This window comes from Capricornis sumatraensis, chromosome 15, assembly GCF_032405125.1.
Source record: "Capricornis sumatraensis isolate serow.1 chromosome 15, serow.2, whole genome shotgun sequence".
In the NCBI taxonomy this organism is placed as follows: domain Eukaryota; kingdom Metazoa; phylum Chordata; class Mammalia; order Artiodactyla; family Bovidae; genus Capricornis; species Capricornis sumatraensis.
Genome location: NC_091083.1, coordinates 75,846,346 through 75,868,385, shown reverse-complemented (window position 1 = coordinate 75,868,385; position 22,040 = coordinate 75,846,346). Strand labels below are relative to the sequence as shown.

The 22,040-nt window shown below is 49.3% G+C and overlaps 1 protein-coding gene across 1 annotated transcript in view; it reads left to right on the top strand.

Moving 5' to 3' along the window:
* Positions 1 to 22,040, top strand: part of JPH2 (junctophilin 2) — a 71,412-nt gene that overhangs the window by 21,273 nt on the left and 28,099 nt on the right. The window contains exon 2 of the mRNA XM_068987554.1: positions 5,364 to 6,144. Within this exon, the coding sequence (XP_068843655.1) occupies positions 5,364 to 6,144 (781 nt within the window). The remainder of the gene's footprint in view (positions 1 to 5,363; positions 6,145 to 22,040) is intronic.

Here is a 22,040-nt window from a genome sequence, read left to right as displayed (position 1 = left end):
TCACACTGCTGGGGCTGCCTAATGTTTATTCCTATGATGATTAAATAAATCCAATCTATTGCTGGCACTAGACTCCAAGCCCCTTGAGGGCAGGGACCACATCTACTTATTTGCACTGCATCCCCAGCACCTAGGCCAGTTCATTGCAAACACTTGATTCACAGGAATGAGTGAAAAGCCACAGGAAGGAGGTATCATTACCTCTGTGTTATAGTTATAGACATAACTGAGACTTAACTGGCTTCAATAACTTATGCATGTTTTAGAACTACCCAGTGTCAAGAGTTATGATTAAAACTCAAGTTATTCTTTTTGATATAATTTTATGCATCTATTTAGTTTTGGCTGGGCTGGGTCTTCGTTGCCGTGCAGGCTTTTCTCCAGTTTTAAGAGAGTGGGGGCTACTCTCTAGTTGCAGGTCTCACGCTTCTTGTTGCAGTGGTTTCTCTCGTTGCGGAGCAGGCTCTGGGTCACGTGGGCTTCAGTAGCTGTGGTGAACAGGCTCTAGAGAACAGGCTCAATAGTTGTGGCACATGGACTTTGTTGCCCTGTGGTCTGTGGGATCTTCCTTGATCAGGGATCGAACCTGTGTCTCCTGCACTGGTAGGCAGAGTCTTTACCACTGGGCCACCAGGGAAGCCCAGCCCAGATTATTCCATACTAAACCTGAATGAGAATTGCAAGGAAAAGGCACTATGTCAGTTTTATTAAACTGAGGAGTCTGGTCTGTATATTAGGATGGCATTTACTGTGGTTACAGCCATCATCAGTATTTTACAAATATCCTAGTAACTCCCAGAGTTAGTCGTGAATATTCTTGGCAGCCACTGCCAGGCCCAACCGAGCACTTACTATGTGCTGAGTTGTGAGGAAAAAGACATGATACAGTTCCTGACCGTGAAAGAACAGTGAGGTTCACTCAGGAGATGCTCCCAGGTTCCCCAGCTGTTCACTCAGGGCTTCCTTATGCCTGGGTACTGTGTAGATGCCACTGCTGCTGCTAAGTCACTTCAGTCATGTCCGACTCTGTGTGATGCCATAGACGGCAGCCCACCAGGCTCCCCCGTCCCTGGGATGCTCCAGGCAAAAACACTGGAGTGGGTTGCCATTTCCTTCTCCAATGTATGAAAGTGAAAAGTGAAAGTGAAACCGTGTCCGACTCTTCGCGACCCCATGGACTGCAGCCTACCAGGCTCCTCTGTCCATGGGATTTTCCAGGCAAGAGTACTGGAGTGGGGGTGCCATTGCCTTCTCTGGTGTAGATGCTGAGATCATGGCAAATAAGCTAGATAGGATCCCATCCTTCTTGGAAGCCACAGTCTGGTAGGAAAGGCTTCAGGTGAATAAACGGTCATAATCATTGTTTGGCTGTGACTGCACACAATGCCCAGAAGTACTGACATCATGTGGCAGTATCTGGTGGGGGGTGGGGGAGGGCTCAAGAAATCATCCTAGGTAAAGTCAGATTTAAGCTGAAGCTTGAAATGTCACTAGAAGTTGACTAGGGGAGGAAAGAGGAGAAAAGTACACCAAGAAAAAGAGGGGAGGCATGTGCCAAGGCCCTGAGGTAGGAAAGCAAGTATTCCTGGAGAGCCATTCAGGATGAATCCGGAGAGGTGGGCAGGGGCAGCCCACGTCAGGCCTTGCAGGCTGCTGAGAATTTTGGTCCTTACCCTGCAGGCAAGCCCTGTAATGTCTACAAGTTCAAGTGAGGGGCCATCCCAAAGGGTATGAGGAAGCACTTACTTACACAGAGGGCCCTTCTCAGCCAGATGGCTGTGGGTGGGTTCCCCTCTCCCTCTTTGGATGCATTCTTCTTGTCCCCAGAGAGAACTGTCCTGTCTTAGAGAGAGTCAGGCAGGGAATGACCCCAGCACTTGGCTCTTCCCCTTCCCAGGGCCCCGTCACTCCCAACCTCCCCTGGGTGTCTGCGCTTCTTGTCACTTGCTTGTAAGTTTCCTAATATAGCCTGGCCGTTTCCTCCCCAACTGGAGGCCAAGAGCCACTCTCCTATTGCAGTCTCAGTTTTTCTTGGGCTTAAAGGGGCCACGTCAGCCCATCTCATGCCAAATTTAAGCTAAAGGTAGATTGGTTGATTTGATTTCACAAACTTATTCAATCCAGAGATTAGCTTTTTTTCTTTCCATCTTCTCTGTCCTGTTCTTGTCTCATTGTCTGTCCAAAATGTCCTGTCTCTTGTCCACTTCTCTGTCTCATTTTTTTTTCTTTTTTCTTCTGAGACTTTTGGAAGGAGCACAGTCAGATATGGGTGTGAGTTGTGACACTCTGCATTCATTAACTGTGTCATGTTGGGTGAGTCTTATAGGAGCCATTATAAACATCTCTCTGGTCATTTTTGCAGATCCATTTTCAGCTGGCTAGAGCAGAAAGAAGAGAAAATAGTTATAAAATGCATGCTATTCACTCACTCATTCCTTCAACAAATATGTATCGAATATTGTCATTCAACAATATTTATTGAATGATGTTATCATTTTAGGTCCTAAGGATACAACAGTGAACAAAAAAGAATGGAAATCCTGCATTTATGGAACTTACATTCTGCTAGGGAGACGTGCCATGTATCTGTGTGTGTGTGTGCGCGCTCAGTCATGTCCAACTCTCTGCAACCCCACGTAGCCTGCCAGACTCCTGTCCATGGGATTTTTTAGGCAAGAATACTGGAGTGGGTTGCCATTTCCTTCTCCAGGGAATATTCCTGATCCAGGAATCAAACTCGCATCTTCCATGTCAGCAGGTGGATTCTTTACCACTGATCCACCAAGAAAACCCAGGGAAGATAGTCAAAAACAAAAGAGAAAGCAAAATATATGTAATATTAGATATGCTATCAAGGAACAAAAAGCAAGGAAGGAAGGTGAAAGAAACCTGGGTGGGGGGTAGCATTTTACTTATTTTTACAAACATTTATTTAATAGTTAGTTGCATCGGGTCTTGATTGCAGCATGCGGACTTTTGTTGTGTCGCACAGGAGCTTTTGTTTTGGCGCAAGGACTCTCTAGTTGTGGTCGCAGGCTTTGTTGCTCTGCAGCATGTGGCATTTTAGTTCCCTGACCAGGACTCGAACCTGTGTCCCCTGCATTGCAAGGTGGATTCTTAACCACTGGACCACCAGGGAAGTCCCAGGCAGATTGTAATTTTAAATAGGGTGGTCAGGTAAGCCTCAGTGAGCAAACACTTCAAGGACATTGAGAGGGAAAAGAGTTCCAAGCAGAGGGAACAACCAGTGCAAAGGTCTGAATGGGAGCATGCCTGTTGGATTGACCTTAGGGGTCCCTTAGCAGCCATCCTGGGTATTTGTTGGGAAGCCATTTGGTTGTTTGGTTAACCAGGGCTGCATATCAGCTTGTGTTTAAAACAAAGGCTCTGAATTGCCCCCTCACTTCAGCGAACATGATGTGTCAGGCACTGTTCTGTCTATTCCAGGCACAAAGATGGAGGCAGAGAAATGGCTTTCAGGGGTGCTGCTGCGGGCAGGAACATCAAGAAGGCAGAACAGGTGTTGGGGAGCTGCGAGGGGAAGTGACGAGTTGGAGATGTGTGTCACATCTGGGGGCACCTGTCTTCAAGGTGGAACTGCAGAGGGGAAGAGGTCGGGGATATAGTCAGGATAACCAGCAGGAGATAGGTGGCAGTTATAAAAGCACCAGATGATGCAATCCCCCAGGGAGGACAGGGGAGGGGGAGCGGTCTTGGATGGAGCCCCAGGGAGCACAGCCTGTTAGGTTGGGGATGTAATTCATATGAAGCTATTTTGTAGCTTTGTATCAGCTTGTTCATGCAGCTAGGTGACCACACACACTAGCACAACTTTGCAGAATCACAAAATCATAGGCATATCTTTTCCTTCATAGTTCATCAGCAATATTAACTCATTTAAACCTCCAACAACCCTATGAGGTAAGAGGCAACTGTTAATCTGTTCTAACGGGTGAGACAGCTGAGACACAGAGAGGTTAAGTCATTTGCCCAAGGTTACACAGCTAGCAAGGGCCAAGGCAGGATTCAGACCCAGCAGCCTGGCTCTGGAGTCTGTGCTTCTAACCACTACTCTCTTCTGCCCCTCTATGCATGTCACAGTCACACGCACAGATTCTAGTTCCCAGGAGCTCATGTGTTCACACCCACGGACACTCAAGGCCTTCTGGCTACTAGCTCCCTGTACACGCCACGTCCTGCACACATGTAGTGTCACACGGTCTCAGTTTCGTTAATGCGCCCAACTTCACACCCTCACTCAGCATCGGGTGTCTCAATCTCAGATTACGTTGCACTTCAACACTCAGATGGCCTTGCGTACTCAGACCTCACACATACCTGTAATGTCACCTGTGCTAGGCACTCACGCCATGTGTACACACTGCATCACACACATGAGCCTATACAGTCAAAAGACTGTGCCAAACAGAGCGAGGTCTTCTCTACACATGGCCTTGAACAAATACACACTTGCCCATGCCCTCCAACATTCATACCACCATGAAAACACCGCCTTAGCCATTCATGACCTTGGACCTTCACTTCACCTTGAACACCAGGATAACCATGCACAAACATTTAACCTCACATACAGAACCTTGCCTGCTCACAAGTTTGCACTTTTTGATCCTCTAACAGTCTTGCACCTTCACTCCTTTACCTGTCCTTGCACACTGAAGACTGCAAATGCTCTCATAACCTTACATACATCTCATGACGACCCACTGGTGATCTTGGTCACCCTCTGTGCACACACTGCCTTGCACATTCATGCTTCCACATGCTGCCCTACCTTGCACACTCACACAAATGCAATTTTCACACTACTGCACAAACTCACTGTCTTACCCACTCTAGCTCTGGCACTTTTCATTTCTCTTGTGTGATTCCATTTCTATGCACGCTCAGTTAACTTTACACTCACAGAGCCTCACCTGCTCACTCTTCACTTAAAAAGGCTCTCTCAACCTCACTCTGTTCGGCACACTAAAGACTCTAGTTCGTTCCCACCAGCAGAAATACACACATTGTCTGCTCATGTCCTGGCACACTCGTGTAACTCCATGCATTCGAGGGGCCTCGCCTGCTGGCACAGCTTCACACACTGATGCTCTGCGTCACTCCACCTCACTCCGTCTGGCATGCTCGTGACCTTGCCAGGTTCCCACCAACGGGACTATTCACACCACTGCATCAACGCCTGGCTTTCAGGCATGTGTTCTCACACAGGCAATCTCAACCCTCGGAGGCCTGCTGGCTCCGGTCACTCCAAATCCCCTGCCCCTCGACGGCCTGGCCCGTGGCATGGCCAGGCTCCCTGGCAGCCCTGGGGGCCCCACTGACCGTCTTCTCCTCGCCCGCAGGGACGTACCAAGGCCAGTTCACCAACGGCATGCGCCACGGCTACGGCGTGCGCCAGAGCGTGCCCTACGGGATGGCCGTGGTGGTGCGCTCGCCGCTGCGCACGTCGCTCTCGTCCCTGCGCAGCGAGCACAGCAACGGCACGCTGGCCCCGGACTCGCCCTCCTCGCCGGCCGCCGACGGCCCCGCGCTGCCCGGGCCGGCCATCCCGCGCGGCGGCTTCGCGCTCAGCCTCCTGGCCAACGCCGAGGCGGTGGCGCGCGCGGCCAAGGGCGGCGGCCTGTTCCAGCGGGGCGCGCTGCTGGGGAAGCTGCGCCGCGCCGAGTCGCGCACGTCCCTGGGCAGCCAGCGCAGCCGCGTCAGCTTCCTCAAGAGCGACCTCAGCTCGGGCGCCAGCGACGCCGCGTCCACCGGCAGCCTGGGCGAGGGCGCCGACGAGGCCGCGCCCTTCGAGGCCGACATCGACGCCACCACCACCGAGACCTACATGGGCGAGTGGAAGAACGACAAGCGCTCGGGCTTCGGCGTGAGCGAGCGCTCCAGCGGCCTCCGCTACGAGGGCGAGTGGCTGGACAACCTGCGCCACGGCTACGGCTGCACCACGCTGCCCGACGGCCGCCGCGAGGAGGGCAAGTACCGCCACAACGTGCTGGTCAAGGGCACCAAGCGCCGTGTGCTGCCGCTCAAGAGCAGCAAGGTCCGCCAGAAGGTGGACCACAGCGTGGAGGGCGCCCAGCGCGCCGCCGCCATCGCGCGCCAGAAGGCCGAGATCGCCGCCTCCAGGTAGGACCCCCGGGCCGGGCGCGGATGGGCAGCGTCCCACCCCGGGAAGGGGTCCCGGGCCAGCGCAACCTCGGAGGCCCTGTTCCTGCTTCTTTCACCATCAGGGGTTTCCCCCCAAGCCTTTATATAGAGGGTTTATTGGCGGTGCTTCGGGATCTCATGTCACCTGTTCACCCATCCGTTCATTGTCCATCCATCATCATCCGTCTATTTACATACTCTATTCTTCCCACCCACCCAACCCTTCCCTTCACTTAAACCTTACGTTCACCCAACTTTTACAATATTGACCTAAACAACCATCTCTCTACCCAACTGTCCATCCCACCCACCCAGCCACTTACTCATACCACCCAGTTACCCATCCAACCACCCAACAGCCTATTCAACCACCTAGTCGCCCATCAACCACCCTGTCATTTATCCATTCATCCAACCCCTTCGCTCACCTAACTTCTCTACTACTCACCCTAGCAATCCCTCCGTTCACCCAACTCCTCTATCCATCCATCCACTCAGCCCCTGTATAATATCCACCTTATCCACCCAACCATTTCTTCATCTATCCATTCAGCTTTCCATCTTTATACCCACTCAACCAAGCACTCACCCCCCCATCCATCCACAACCATTCTTCCAACCACCCAGACACCCGTTCAACCACCCACCCATCCATCCCTTCATCCCCAGCACCCACATTCACTCAGCTTCTCCCAGCCATCCCATTTACCCCACCACCTTCATTCATCTGATTTCCTCCATTTATTCAGTCACCCCTTTACCCAATCATGCTTCCTTCCACTGAAACAACATCCGCTTCTACCACCTGCCCAGTCATCCACCCATCCACCCGTTATCCATCCATCCAACCACCTTCATCACCCAAACAGACCCAGCAACCCATCCCCCTGTTCGTTCTCTCAGCCACCTCCACTGACCTGTCCGCCAGCCCTTCATCCATCCACTCTCCATCCCTTCAGTACCTACGCTTTCCTCCATATTCGAGCCCCTCTATGTCTTCTCACTGTATTTCAGAAAAAGTTCCAATATTACCTTCAAACGTTTATAATACCTGCTGTGTGCATGGCATTATTTTAAGTGGTTTACAAATATTGACTCATTCAGTCTCCTTAATGACTTTGTACTATTTTTATCTCCATTTTACAGATTATATAAATGAGGCTCTGAAAGATAAAGTTGCAAATCACCCAGGTAGTGAGTGGTTCCTACCTTCCTATCCAGCCTCATTTTCTACCACCGTGTCCTAGGACCTGGATTTTTGGCTCTGTACTAGTCATACTGGCCTTTCATCATCCTTCTCTAGTTCTTTCTATCCGAAGGCTTTTGTTTCCTGCTGATTCTTCTGCCTGGCCTACTCTTCCTTCCTCTTACTGCCCCTTAATTTCTATTCCTCCTTCAGAGATTGGGTCAAGTCTGACCCCCATATAGAGCTGATGAAGCCTCACCCCCGTCACAGCCTGACTCTCACTCAGCTGCATAGAGGTCTTCTTACAACATTCGCAGTTGCAACTTTATGCTGCTTATATGATTTGTTTATATTCTAACTCTTAAAATGGGCTTCCTGTGAGCCAGTCACCATTCTGATGTCTTCATGTACGTGTATTAGTTGCTGAGTCGTGTCTGACTCTTTGTGACCCCGTGGACTGTAGCTCACCAGGCTCCTCTGTCCATGGGATTCTCCAGGCAAGAATACTGGAGTGGGTTGCCAGTCCCTTCTCCAAGAGATCTTCCAGACTCAGGGATCAAACCCAGGTCTCCTGCATTGCAGGTGGATTGTTTACCATCTGAGCACCAGGAAAGCCATCAGGGATGTATAGTAACTCACTTAATTTTTACAAGGTCATGAGGAGGTAGGTACTGCTGTTAATCCCATTTTGCAGGTGTTGATGAACTGCGGGGGCAACAGAGGGTGTGGCAGGATAGCGGTGAGAGGTACCAGCCTGTCCTCTTGCCGAGAACCCTCCTGCTGGCGGCTTGAAATGGCCTGGGATGGAGGGTTTCACACTGTAGTCTTTAGGGTTAAGCAGGTAAAGGGCCGAGTCTTAGCTCTTTCATCTTTCAGCTCAGACCTGGGCAACTCAGTTGGCCCATCTGAACTTCTGTTCCCAGTCTGCGATGCCACCATTTCTTAGTTGTATGTTCTTGGCTAAATCAACCTAGTTGTCTCATCTATAAAAATGGGGTGGGTCTGAGGGTTAAGAAACACAGTGCACGTCCAATGGTTCACAGTTCTGTCATGGGATAAGTTCTCTTGGAAGCCAACTTTGAGATGGAGATTAATATGCAGGAAGTTTACAGGCACATTCTGAGGATCAATATCTGGGGAAGGAAAGGAGACAGGATTGGGCAGAGGGTCATGCGGGGCTGCAATGCAATCTCCACAATGCCTCAGCAGACCCCAAGGGGCGCCCTGCAGTGGAGAGGACCTTCAAAGTTCTCCCAAGTTGAACTGAGGGAGCTGGATCTTTGGAGCCTCTGCATTGAATCCAAGCTGACCTCCAGAAGGCGCATGACCTGGGGCTGTTCGGCTCTCTCTAGCTAGTGGCAGTCCCTGGACAGGACTGACAGTAGGCTGCACTCTGAGCAGCTGGGTTGAGGGCAGGAGGAGGGGAGAAATAAGTCCTGGGTTCTGAAGGGGAAAGTGGGTGGCACATCAGAGTACCCACCACCATGCTGGACACCTAGCCTAGGGCTCCACCGATACTGCTAGTCATCGTGTTCTTTCATGAATCCGTTTTACAGATGTGGAAACTGAGACCCAGAGAAGGAAGACAGTACGCTTCAGGCCACCTGGCAAGCAAGTGAGAGAACCAGGGCTTCAGCTCCTAGATTTCTGGTTCCAAAGCTTTAACGGGCACATTTGCCTACTCTAAACATTGTAAACTTTCAGTTGCTAGGAATATGTGGATAGTTACTGTCATTAAGGCAGAAAGAAGGTGTGGGTAGTTTTCTTAAGATTTCTTGGTTAGGGGCAGAGCCAGATAGTCATATGATTTATTGGATGCTTTTATGAGCACTTTATAATATTTATTTGGCTGCGCAGAGTCTTAGTTTGCATCACACAGGATCTTCAATCTTTACAGCATGTGGAATGTAGTTCCCTGACTGGGGACTGAACCCAGGCCCCTTGCCTTGGGAGCTCTGAGTCTTGCCCAGTAGATCACCAGTGAAGTCCCAAGGGGTCACTTTTTAAAAATAGTACTTTGATGTTTGAATCATTGTAGACTTACTGAAGAGTTGCAAAGGTAGTACAGAGAGTTCCCATGTACTCTTAACCCAGATTCCTCTAATGTCAACTTCTTTCATTACAGTGACACATTCATCAAAGGCAACATTCATACCTTACAGTTAACTAAACTTCAGACTTTAAGGTGGTGTCTGCTGGGTTTCTCTGCTGTCAAATTACCATTTTCTCCTTCCCCTAATTTAATCTTTGGATCCCAGACATCCAGTTCAGCCCACACTCAGAAAGGGTCTGGGATTAACCTCTACCTTTTGGAGGGGAAAGTATCCATATACGTAACTAGAAATTCTTCTGTATGGAAGATTTGTCTCTTCTCTCCAAAGGAACATTTAAAGTTATTATGCCAAGTGTATATAGTGACGACAGGCATAAGCCAAGACTGTCCTGTGCCAGCCTGGGGCTCAAAAGAGCTTAAATGAGGTAAGAGCTTAAACTTTTGATTTAGAAGTCCATGAGTTGGAATTCTGGCTCTTGTATTGAATTGCTGTGTGACCTTGGCCAAGTTGCCTCACCATTCTGAACTCTGCTCTTCTTTCTTTCCTGGGTTTGTTTTGGGGAGTAGATGAGATAACACCTGAAAAAATGCCTGGCACAGAGCAGCCAACAGTCAAAGCAGTCTTTGCCATCATTTAACATGTTTGATTTTAAAGGTGATGAAATGGAAGCTTGCAGAGAAGGAAGGATTTCCCCAAGGTCTTCCCCTGCTGGGGACAAAAGCTTGCCCCTCTCCGCCCCCTTGCTTTCCCTACCTTCCCTGTCCTTCCTGCCAAGGCTGTGCCCTTGAACATGAAGACACTGAGCTCCCTCCAAGAAAGCTGCCAGGCCCACGGCTGGGCACTGAGTCTCAGGAGTGAGAACGTGGTGCCAGCTTCCTCCACGCGGTGCCACCGGGAGGGGAGGTTAGGAGTCCTTATCCTGGATGCCCACAGGGCTGGTGGTGCTGGGGTGGGGGAGGTAGCGTGGATAGCTGCTTGACTCGATTTTAAGCTCAGATTGAATTTCCAATTAAGGGAATCTTTGGGTTAGGAGGAGCCTTGCTCCCGGGGGCCTTGTTGAGTAAATCAGGCTGCAGAGAACAGAGAGCTTTCCTACCAGCCTCCTTGGCCCAGGCAGCCTGGGGTTTCTCTCCATTGTGGCCTCAGATTGTCTGCTCTGAGCTTGAAAGGAACTTCTCAGCTCAAAGTCTAGGACCAGGACCGCTTTCCCAGGGAGAAGGGAGAGAGCTGAGATGTCTCACTCCCTAAAATGGACTCTAAACGAAGGCGACTCTAGCTCTGTGCTGTCCAATATGGTGGCCCCCAGTCATGTGCATCTGTTGAGGTCTTATAAGTGTGGCTGATATGAATTGAGATGCACTGTAAGTGTGAAGCAGACCCTGGCTCTCAAAGACTTCGTAAGAAAAATATGTAAAGGAACCTAGTAATAAATTTTTATATTGATTACAGTTTGAAATGTTTATATTTTTTGGCGGGGGGGATGTGGACCATTTTTAAAGGCTTTGTTGAATTCACTACAATATTGCTTCTGTTGTTTATGTTCTGGTTTTTTTTGGGCCATGAGGCACGTGGGATCTTAACTCCCCAACCAGGGGTTGAACCTGCAATCACCTACGTTGGAAGGCGATGTCTCAACCTCTGGACCGCCAGGGAAGTCCTGAAATGATTATATGTTAGATATAATGGGTTAGAGAAAGCATATTATTGTAATAAATTTCACTTGTTTCTTTCAACATTTTTGAATGTGGCAACTAGAAAAGTAAAAAAAAAAAAAAATTGCATGTGTGTCTCATGTTATACTTTTCTTGGGCCGTGTTGCTCCTAGACCCATTCAGGGCCCTAAGGAGATGGTCCAGCTCCTTCACTGACCAGATAAGGAAACTGAGGTATGGAAAGGGACAAAAAAAGGCTCATAGCCACTAGGTGATCAAGGGGGAATTCTCTTCAGGGTTTCTGATCTTGTGGCTACTCTCGCTTTTTGTAATGCCTTTTAAGGTCATGGATGCTGGGCCGTGGAGGGAAGCTGGGATGTTTGAGGAGGCATCTAAACCCTTCTGGTTGTCATGCCAACACCCTGATAAATGGCTCCCTTCTGGAAGGAGCACAGGGGGAGGTTCTGAGTGGAGCTTGCCCTCTGCTGCTGCTGGCCATGTCTTGTCTTCTCTCCAGACTGCAATGCTCTTATCTCTAAAAGGAGATGAATGTTTGCCTCGAAATGTTTTCACAAAAGTTAAACCAGATACTATATACGCAGCATTCAGGACAAGGGCCAGAAGTGGGACGCACTCAATAAATATTAGGTGCTGTTGTCATCGTCTAGGATTCTTGTTGTTGTTGTTGTCATTGGCAGGGGCTGGTCTGCGGGAGTTCTCAGCCTCCCCGGGGTGTAACGTTTGCAACATCTCAGGTTCTGGACCATGGTGGCATTGGTGTGACCCTGAAGATAGGGTCCCCTGAATACGTGTGTCCTCCACGGCCCCACCCCGATTCTCACCCACTCCCTGACTGACCCTGGAAGTTCCCAGGTTGAATGCAGGGTTAGAGATGGTGTTGTGAGTTTCTGGGAGGTGAATTTCTCAGATGAGCAGAAGCTAAGAGCTTGGCAAGCTTAGAGCCAAGAGCCTGGCTATGACATTCGACAGATCCCAGTTTGAATCTGGGTTCAGCTTCTTACAAACCGTGTGACCTTAAGCAAGTTCTCTATGCCTCACTTTCCATTTCAGTCAACTGGGAATCACATTAATTCTCTTTCAAAGTATTATTGCAGAGGATAAAAGAGATAGCCCATGTAAAGGGCCTTTGCTTTGAAGGCGTGCAAGGAGGTGTACACTGTTAACAATGAATTGTGTTATAACGAGTCATTCTGTACTGATCTGAGTCTCCCTTGAGAGTGATATTAATATCAGCTGGAGGGAAGCCTGTCATCTCTCACAGTCCCAAAAGCAATTTCCCAGGCTTGTATCTTCTGCAGGCCACAGTCCCAATTTTTGCTACATCCACATATTACCTCTGTTTTCCAGCCTCAGTCATTTCAGTCACTCAGTCATATCTGACTCTTTGCGACCCCATGAACCGCAGCATGCCAGGCCTCCCTGTCCATCACCAACTCCTGGAGTCCACTCAAACCCATGTCCATCGAGTCGGTGATGCCATCCAACCCGTCTCACCCTCTGTCGTCCCTTCTCTCGTCTTCAATCTTTCCCAGCATCAGGGTCTTTTCTAATGAGTCAGTTCTTTGTATCAGGTGGCCAAAGTATTAGAGCTTCTGCATCAGCGTCAGTCCTTCCAATGAATATTCAGAATTGATTTCTTTTAGGATTGACTGGTTTGATCTCCTTACAGTCCGAGGGACCCTCAAGAGTCTCCTCCAACACCACAGTTCCAAAGCATCAATTCTTCGACTCTCAGCTTGCTTTATGGTCCAACTCTCATATCCATACATGACTATTGGAAAAACCATGCTTTGACTATATGGACCTTTCCAATTTAATCTCTTATCTTTAAATCAACTTACTTTATGTACACTTACTGAAAAGGAAGACGTTGGAACACTGTTAAAAATAAGAGACCCATATCACGGTAGGTTCTGAAAACAGAATGCTATTCAAGTCTGAGGTCAACCTGAGGTCAACCTTAAGGCCAAAGATGCTAAGCCTTTTTGCTGAAAAGAGACATTGGCTAGAGATCGACAGATGTGAGAGACCTGTACACCTGACCAGGGTTGGTCCTTGACTAACAAAAAGAATGGGTCTGGTGCTGTTTCTTCCCTTTTTTTTATGAAGAGTTTTTATTTATTGGTTTAGTTTTGGCTGCACTGGGTCATCGTTGCTGCTCACAGGCTTTCTCTGGTTGCAGTGAGTGGGCTTGATGTGGTGGTTTCTCTTGTTGCAGAGTGTGGGCTTAGTAGTTGTGGCTAACGGGCCTAGTTGTCTGGTGGCACATAGGGTCTTCCCAGGCCAGGGATGGAACCCATGTGCCCTGCCTTGGCTGGGGGATTCCTAACCACTGGACCCCCCAGGGAAGTCCTGGTGCCGTTTCAGGCTGTGATTTCACATCTGCCAGCGCTCATTTTCGGAGAAGGCACTGGCATCCCACTCCAGTACTCTTGCCTGGAAAATCCCATGGGCGGAGGAGCCTGGTAGGCTGCAGTCCATGGGGTCGCTAAGAGTCGGACACGACAGAGCGACTTCACTTTCACTTTTCACTTTCATGCATTGGAGAAGGAAATGGCAACCCACTCCAGTGTTCTTGCCTGGAGAATCCCAGGGATGGGGGAGCCTGGTGGGCTGCCGTCTATGGGGTCGCACAGAGTCGGACATGACTGAAGTGACTTTGCAGCAGCAGCACTGATTTCCAGCCCCTCTTGGTTTTGCAGACCATCCTGGGAAGAGGGGCTGGCCTTGGGCTAAGTTTTCCCATGTTTGTGCCTGATTATTTAATTTTTATTTAACAAGAATCTATGTAGTTTTTAAGAGTCAGAAGGATTCTAAGTACCTTAGTTATATTAACTCAATCCTCAGAAAAACCCTATGAAGAAGGTACTATTATTCCCATTTTATGGATGAAGAAGCTGAGGCACAGACAGATTGAGTATCTCAAACAAGATCATTCCTCTGAGTAATGGCAGAGCTGGGAGTTGAGACCCCAGAGCCAAGAGATCTGGTTCTAGAATGGCCTTAACCGTGACCTAACCTTTATCTGGTTTTCTTTCAGAACTGTTGATTAGCACTTACTCTGGGCCAAGCTTGTACTGGGACACTGGACACCCAAAGGATCAGCATGGCTAGCAACTTCTGGGGACTCACAGCCTAGTAAGCAAGACAGGCTGGAATCTGACACGATCAGTGGTGTGTTAGAGGAACAAAGAGTAACTACTTGCCCCAGAGGTGGTCTGGGAGATTCCCTGCAGGTTGTGGGTGAGTCTGCTTAGGAGTTTGCCAGGTGGAGAAGTGGGAGAGGAAGGTCATTCCAGGCAAAGCCACGGAGGTAGGAATGTGTGTGGTTTATTTTGGGAGCCATGAGTCATTGGCTGGGGTGCCATGGGTGGGGAAAGTGATTAGAGACGAGGCTGGGAAGGCAGCTGAGGGCCAGGTGAGGACGGCTTTGAACGCCAGGTTAAGGAGTTTGGAACTAACTATGCAGCAGGCACTGTTCTAAATGCTTAGCTAAATCCACTCATCTAATTCTAACTGTGGCACATAGAGACTGTTAGAACGTACTCCAAGTCACATAGGTAGTAAGTGATCGATCTATAATTCTGGCCCCAGAGTCTGTGATCTTACCTGGGACAGTTTCCGCCACTTCAGATAGGTAATTTCTCTCTTTTCTCTTTTTCTGTTTGTTTACATTGTTCAGAACAGCATACTTGCTGGAATGTAAGGAAATTCAGAATGATAGAAGATAAAAACTAATAAAACCTCATTTCTACTTCCATTTTGATTGTACCTTTACAGTAGCCATTGTTAACACTTTACTCATAGCACCATTCCGTTTACCTATTCTGGTTTGTGATTTTTTGTTTTTATTTTCCACAACCGAACTACCTACATAATGTTCTTCATTTTGCTTTTAAACTCAATATGCTTTGAGATCTCTCCATCTTATGTACATACGGCCTTCGTCTTTTCCACAACTGCATAATATTCCGCAGTTTGGATGCAGCATGGTTTATTTAACCAGATCTCTCTTGACGGAGATTGAAAGCATTTCATGTTTTCACGATTACAAACAAGGCTGCAGTGAACATCCTTGGACCCATGTTCTTGCTCATGGATCTGGTTAAAGGAATGGCTCAGCCAGGTACCCTATCCTATCAGGGCTACTTAGGCATCATTTGAATGCATTGGAAATATAAGGCCATTAGCCCAGGTCTTTGCAAGGGACTGACTCTTGACATTCATGGTCAAAATGTAAATTCAGTGGTCTCTCCCCTGAAAAGGTCTATGGTACCCTTGAGTGGATTAACACAAACAAGAAAAAATCCAAATCCCCTCTATCTAAGGTCCCACTGCTCCCTCCCCGTATATGTTCAATAGATATTTCAGAGTAATCATTGCAGGGCAGGCCAAGTTGTTAGCCTGCTGGGATGCTCCCATGTCTCTGCCTGTCATCCTTGCTTGCACAGATGTACTTTTATGGGTTAAATTCCTAGAAATGGAATTGCTGAGTCAAAAAGAATGTGTGTTTTAATTATTATCAGAATCCCAGTTCATCTCCAAAAAGGGTTGCACCAAATTTATAACCCACCCCAGCAATGTATAAGAGGGTATTTTCCTCACACCATCATCAACACCATGATTATCAGTCTTTTGCTTCTTTGCCAAATTGTTTGAGGACAGTCGGGTGTTCCATGAACCCAGTGGTCCCTGTTAACTTGCCCAGGCCCACAGAAGCAGAAATTCTCCCTTGTTCTATTTCCAGCTGACCTCCAGAGATTCGTGGATATGGAGTTCCATCAGGGGGGATTAAATGCCCAGGGGGGTGGCCTCGACATGTTGGAAGGGCCCCAAACCCCGGATTCCTGCCCCCCCATCCTATCCCTCTTCTGAGAAGTGCCAGATGGACAAAATCCCCTTGCTCCCAGAGACCGAAGCCCAGGATGAATGGAATTTCCTGAGTTGTCAGAGCTGGATTCTCATGATATACACGAGGCAGCTGTGACTCTAAGGCCTCTGAGCCCAGTGGTCTAGGGAGAGAGAAGAGATTGCCTGGGTCCCTGGCAGCAGGGAGATGTTCAGACTGTAGGGCAGAGTGTTTGGGGGAGCCAGGCCTTTGGAGCTCAGAGAGTGGAGGTGCAGAGAAAACACTCAGCATCACTCCCATCAGTCCTCAGACAAAGCTGGTCAGAGAATGCCGCCCAATGTGTTCATTTAGCAGATGGAGAAACTGAGGCCTCAAAAGGGGCAGTGACCCAAAGAGAGGAGCATGGCCAGAGGACAGAGTGTGGGGGGCTCTTGGGAAACCTCACTTGGTTTCTGGGTCACGTTTAATAGATCGACCAGGAAGAGGACAGGGATCTGGGAGGTGGAAAAGAGCATTTTATCTTCCCCATCCCTGGCCCTATAAACTGTGGCTCAGTCTGGCTCTGGAACTTTCCAGCTTGATATTTCAGCCTAAATAGGAGTCAGAGAACAGACAGGCCAACAGCCTGCACTTTGGGGAGAAAGATCACCTTTTTGTTCCAACGCCAGCGTTTCCCCATGTCCCAGTAGAAGGTCTAACCCTGCGAAGCCAGTGCTTGGCCCTGACCGTGGCACCTGAGCTGGGCCTCAGTGCAGCAGCTCCAGGGACTCAGCGGGCATCACTGGAAGGGCCTGGACACAGGGTGTTGGAATAACAGTAACGGTGGGAATAATAGAGGTGGCCATATGACCAAGTGCTCGAGGGCTCAGACTCGGGGCCAGGCTGCCTGGGTTCTAGTCCTGGACACTTGATAGCCTTATGGGCGAGTACCTTCCCTCTAAAGTTTGTCTCTCCATTTCTGTTTTTTTTTTAAGTTTTGCAGTTATAGTTTATTTTATTCATTTGGCCACAGCAGATCTTTAGTTGCAGCATGCAAGATCTTTAGTTGCAGCAGGGGGTATCTAGTTCCCTGACCAAGGATTGAGCCCAGGCCCCGTGCATTGGGAGTGTGGAGTCTTAGCCACTGGACCATCAGGGAAGTCCCTCTGTCCCTCCATTTCCTCATCTCTAAGATGGGGATCATGAGAGGACCAGCCTTGGGCACATGAGAGGATCAAGCCCTTAGGATGGGGCCAGGCACAGGTCAGGGCCACGTTCTGACCACTGGGTACCGGACTCTGTGCTAATTCCCTTTTATACACATCATTTCATTTAATCTTCATGAAAGTGTTAGTTGCTCAGTCGTGTCCGACTCTTTGTGGCCCCATGGACTGTAGCCCCCCAACAAGGTTCCTCTGTCCATGGAATTCTCTAGGCAAGAATACTGGAGTGGGTTGCCATTTCCTTCTTCCGGAGATCTTCCCGACCCAGGGATTGAACCTGGGTCTCCCGCATTGCAGGCAGATTCTTTACTGTCTGAGCCACCAGGATGGAGCCAAATCCTCATGAGGGAAGTGCTATTTATTATAGTAACCCATTTCACAGATGAGGAAACTAGCCCAAAGTCCCCAAGTAACTGATACTACAAGGCTTCAGATTTTCTGATCCAGACTCTACTCTCCTAAGCACTGTTGGAAGAAAAAGTCTTTGAGTGCTAACATTTCAGGTTACTATCCTGCCAGTCTGATATTCCGTGCCTTGACCTTGGTGCCTGGCGAGCCATCCTTCTGTTTGGCAGAGCAGTTGAAAGCCTGGGGAGGTGAAGAAATTGGGGTTCGAATCCCGCTCTGTTTCTTTTTTGTGACTGTGCTGGGTCTTCATCGTGGTACAAGGGCTTAGTTGCCCCACAGCATGTGGGTTCTTAATTCCCCAATGTGGGATCTTAGTTCCCCGACCAAGGATCGAACCAGCGTCCCCTGCACTGCAAGGCAGATTCTTAACCACTGGACCACCAGGGAAGTCCCCTACTCTGTTTCTTGCAGACATTATGTCCTTTGTCCTTCCTGAGCCTCACTTTCCTCATCTGCAGCATGGGAACAGTTAACAGCTTGGCCTCCCACGTTGTGATGAGGACTAAATGAGATGATGTGTGTAGAGGACTTTATGCAGTCTTGGTGTTTGGTAAGGAGAGGCCCCGGCCAGCTTTATCATCATCCTTCTTACCCAGAGAGTCAGGCGAGTGGAACTCAGAGAGGCAAGCTGGCATTTCCTCTAAGCTTCATCCTTCCCCAAGCGCAGGCTGTTTCACTCCCCTGGGTTTCCAAAGCCCAGTCCAACTTCCACTTGACTTCCTAAGTCCACACCAGTGGGTCCCTGCCATTGGGAGAGTAGTTAAAAATAAAACCCAGTCTTCAGATCCTTCAAGTAAACACCCAGCTCTCTAAAAATAGCATCTTTTTGCCACAGGTCTCCAGAGCCAGGGCGGGCTTGCAGGATGGAAATTGGCGAGCCTGGTTCTCACAGATAGGCAGGCTGGGGTCAAGTGTCCATCACCCTGCCTTGCTGCTGAGCTTCTCGGCCTGAGGGGTAGCCAAGGGCCCCTTGGAGTCTACAGCCTCAAACTGGCCACCAGCGCCTCTCACTGTACCACTGTAAGGGCCCTTCATCAGCTCTTCAGTCTTCTTCCTGCCCTAGGCTCTGCTCAGTAGCTGGAGTGAGATTTTAAAATGTAGACCTGAGGACTTCCCTGGTGGTCCAGTGGTTAAAAACTCCAGGCTGTCACTGCAAGGTGTACAGGTTTGATCCCTGTTTGGGGAACTAAGATCTGGCATGCACTGTGGTTCCGCCAAAAAGTAAAAAAATAAATAAAATGTAAGCCTGACCATACGTATCACTCTCATGAGCAAAACTTTCATGGAGTCTTCAGTTTGGTTTCCCCTGAAAGCAGAGCCTGAAACTGGATTTGGGTGCAGGAAGTGGATTTGGGAAGTGATTCTAGGAAGGAGGAGGTGAGAGGAAGTGGGTGGGTAGAGAAAGACAGAGAAGAAGGAAAAGCGAATATAAATGTGTATCATGGAGGCATGGTGGCAGCCACAGGAACTGGGTTGGATGGGGACTTCAGACTGTGCCCCCGGAGAATGGGGGGGAGGGTAAGTGCCTCCAGTCTCCATTCATGGCAGATTTCTCTGGGGCATAAATCCCCTGTCCTTTTCGGGTGTGCTTGCATTTGGGGTGGGTAGAATGGGCCTCCCTCCTGCAGCATCAAGAGCAGGCTCTGGGCAGAAAGCCTGGATGGGACCCTGGCCATGCTAGAGGCATCCTCCTGTGTGTGGAGCTGTCCCGAAAAGCTGTCGATGAAACTGGGAGTTAGACTGAGGGGGTGTGATGTGGGCATCATGGGTGTCTGCCTTTTGGAGAAATTTCAGATTCCTTGCCTTGGCCCCCAAGACCCTTCCTGTCTGGCTCAAGCTCACCCCCACCAGCCCCATCTCACACCACTCTCCCCATCACTCACCTCCAGCCTCAGTTCCTCCAAAGGGCCATGCTCTTTCCTGCCCTTGGTCCTTTGCACATTCTGTTCCATGTACCTAAAATGCTTTTCCTTTACTCTTGGTCTTGCTAACACCTTCTCATGTATCAGACCTCACCCAGCACAATTGTTTCTTCCTCAGGGGAGCCCTGAGCTCTTTCCTAGTCTGGGTTCCCTGTTAACATGTTTCCTGTGCGCTCTGGCCTCAGCTGCCACCCCGCCATTGTCCCAACTCATTCTGTCTTCCCTGCTGCTTTGTCCATTCTCAGAGCATGGGAACCCTCATTGGCTGTGTTTACTGCCAGGTCCCAGCAAACGGCACAACACCCAGCACTTAGTGAGGCTCAGGAAGCCTTGTTGACTGACTGATAGGTGGGTCTCCAACAGCTTGTAAATGGAGGCATCCTCCATTTGACTCAGTTAAGCTTTCTATCAAATCCAACAAATCTGTATTGAAAAGCAGAGACATCAGTTTGCCAACAAAGGTCTGTATAGTCAAAGCTATATATGGTTTTTCAAGTAGTCTTGTACAGATGTGAGAGTAGGACCTTAAAAAAGGCTGAGCACTGAAGAATTGATGCTTTTGAACTGTGGTGCTGGGGAAGACTCTTAAGAGTCCCTTGGACTTCAAGGAGATCAAGCCAGTCCATCCTAAAGGAAATCAGTTCTGAATATTCATTGGAAGGACTGATGCTGAAGCTGCAGCTCCAATACTTTGCCCACCTGATGCAAAGATCTGACTCACTGGAAGAGACCGTGATGCTAGGAAGCACTGAGGGGCGACAGAGGATGAGGTGGTTGGATGGCCTCACTGACTCAATGGATATGAGTTTGAGCAAACTCAGCGAGTTGGTGAAGGACAGGGAAGCCTGGTGTGCTGCAGTCCACAGGGTCTCAAAGAGTCGGATGTGACTTAGTGACTGAACAACAACAACCTGCTGTGTGCTAGGGAGTGTTGTAGATGCTTAGGGAGGAAAACCTCAAGATCCTGGCCTGCATGGAGTTACATTCTAGCTGGGGAGACAGCACAGCAGACAATAAATAAATTTTAGAGCGTGTGGGAAGGGGCAAGTTGCCTTGCTAAATATGTGACATGAAGGAGTTGAACCAGTTAGCCAATGGAGTACCTGAGGGGAGAGCATCCCGGCAGAGGACAGAGCTAGGAGGTGCCTGGAATGTTCTAAGAGCAGCAAGGAGACCAGCATGACTGATGTGGAGCGAGAGAAAACCATACATAGTATAAGAGGCTGGGGAGAGTGCAGGGGTGAGGTGAGGACAGGTCACTCTGCCAATGTGGGGGCCGCTAGCTGCGTGTGGCAATTTACTCATTTATTTTTAATTTGAGGATAATTGCTTTACAGTGTTGTGTTAGTTTCTGCTGTGCAACAGCATGAATCAGCTATGTGCTAAGTCACATCAGTTGTGTCTGACTCTTTGTGACTCTATGGACCCACCAGTCTCCTCCGTCCATGGGATTCTCCAGGCAAGAATACTGGAGTGGGTAGACATTCCCTTCTCCAGGGGATCCTCTTGACCCAGGGATTGAACCCATGTTTCTTATGTCTCCTGTATTGGCAGGCAGGTTCTTTACCACTTGCTCCATCTGGGAAGCCTTGGATCAGCTATGCAGTGCTGTGCTTAGTCGCTCAGTCCTGTCTGACTCTTTGTGATCCCATGGACTGCAGCCCGCCAGGCTCCTCTGTCCATGGGATTCTCCAGGCAAGAATACCGGAGTGGATGGCCATGCTGTCCTTCAGGAGATCTTCCCAAACCAGGGATCCGACCCAGGTCTCCCCCATTGCAGGCAAATTCTTTACTCTCTGAGCCACCAGGGAAGCCCAAGAATACTGGAGTGGGTAGCCTATCCCTTCACCAAGGGAATCTCCCCAACCCAGGAATTGGACCAGGGTCTCCTGCATTGCAGGCAGATTCTTTATCAGCTGAGCTACCGGGGATCAGCTATACATGCATGCTGGTCTTGTATACATACATGCCCTCGCTCACACAACACACACACACACCCGCTCCCTCTTGAGCCTCTCTTCCACCACCACCTGCATCCGTCCCTCTAAGTCATCACAGAGCACGAAGCTGAGTTCCCTGTGTTATACAGCAACTTCTCAGTAGCTCTCTATCTTACACATGCTAATGTGTGTATATATATATATATGGACTTCCCTGGTGGCCCAGAGGGTAAAGAATCTGCCTGCAATGCAGGAGACCTGGGTTTGATCCCTGGGTTGGGAAGATCCCCTGGAGAAGGAAATGGCAACCCACTCCAGTGTTCTTGCCTGGAGAACCCCATGGACAGAGGAGCCTGGCGGGCTGCAGACCGTGGTCTCAGAGAGTCAGACGTGACTGAGCACAGCAGTGTGTGTGCGTCACTGCTGCTCTCCCAGTTTGTGCTCCGCCTCCTCCCCCGCTGTGTCCACGAGCCCGTTCTCGATGTCTGTGTCCCTGTTCTTGCATGTGTGGCAATTCAAATGCCAATACATTGAAATGAAAGTGCCATTCCTCAGTCTCAGTAGCCGCATGTCAAGGGCCCCCTGGCTACCGGGCAGGACAGCACAGATGTAGACGGTTGCCCTCATTGTTGAAAGTGTAG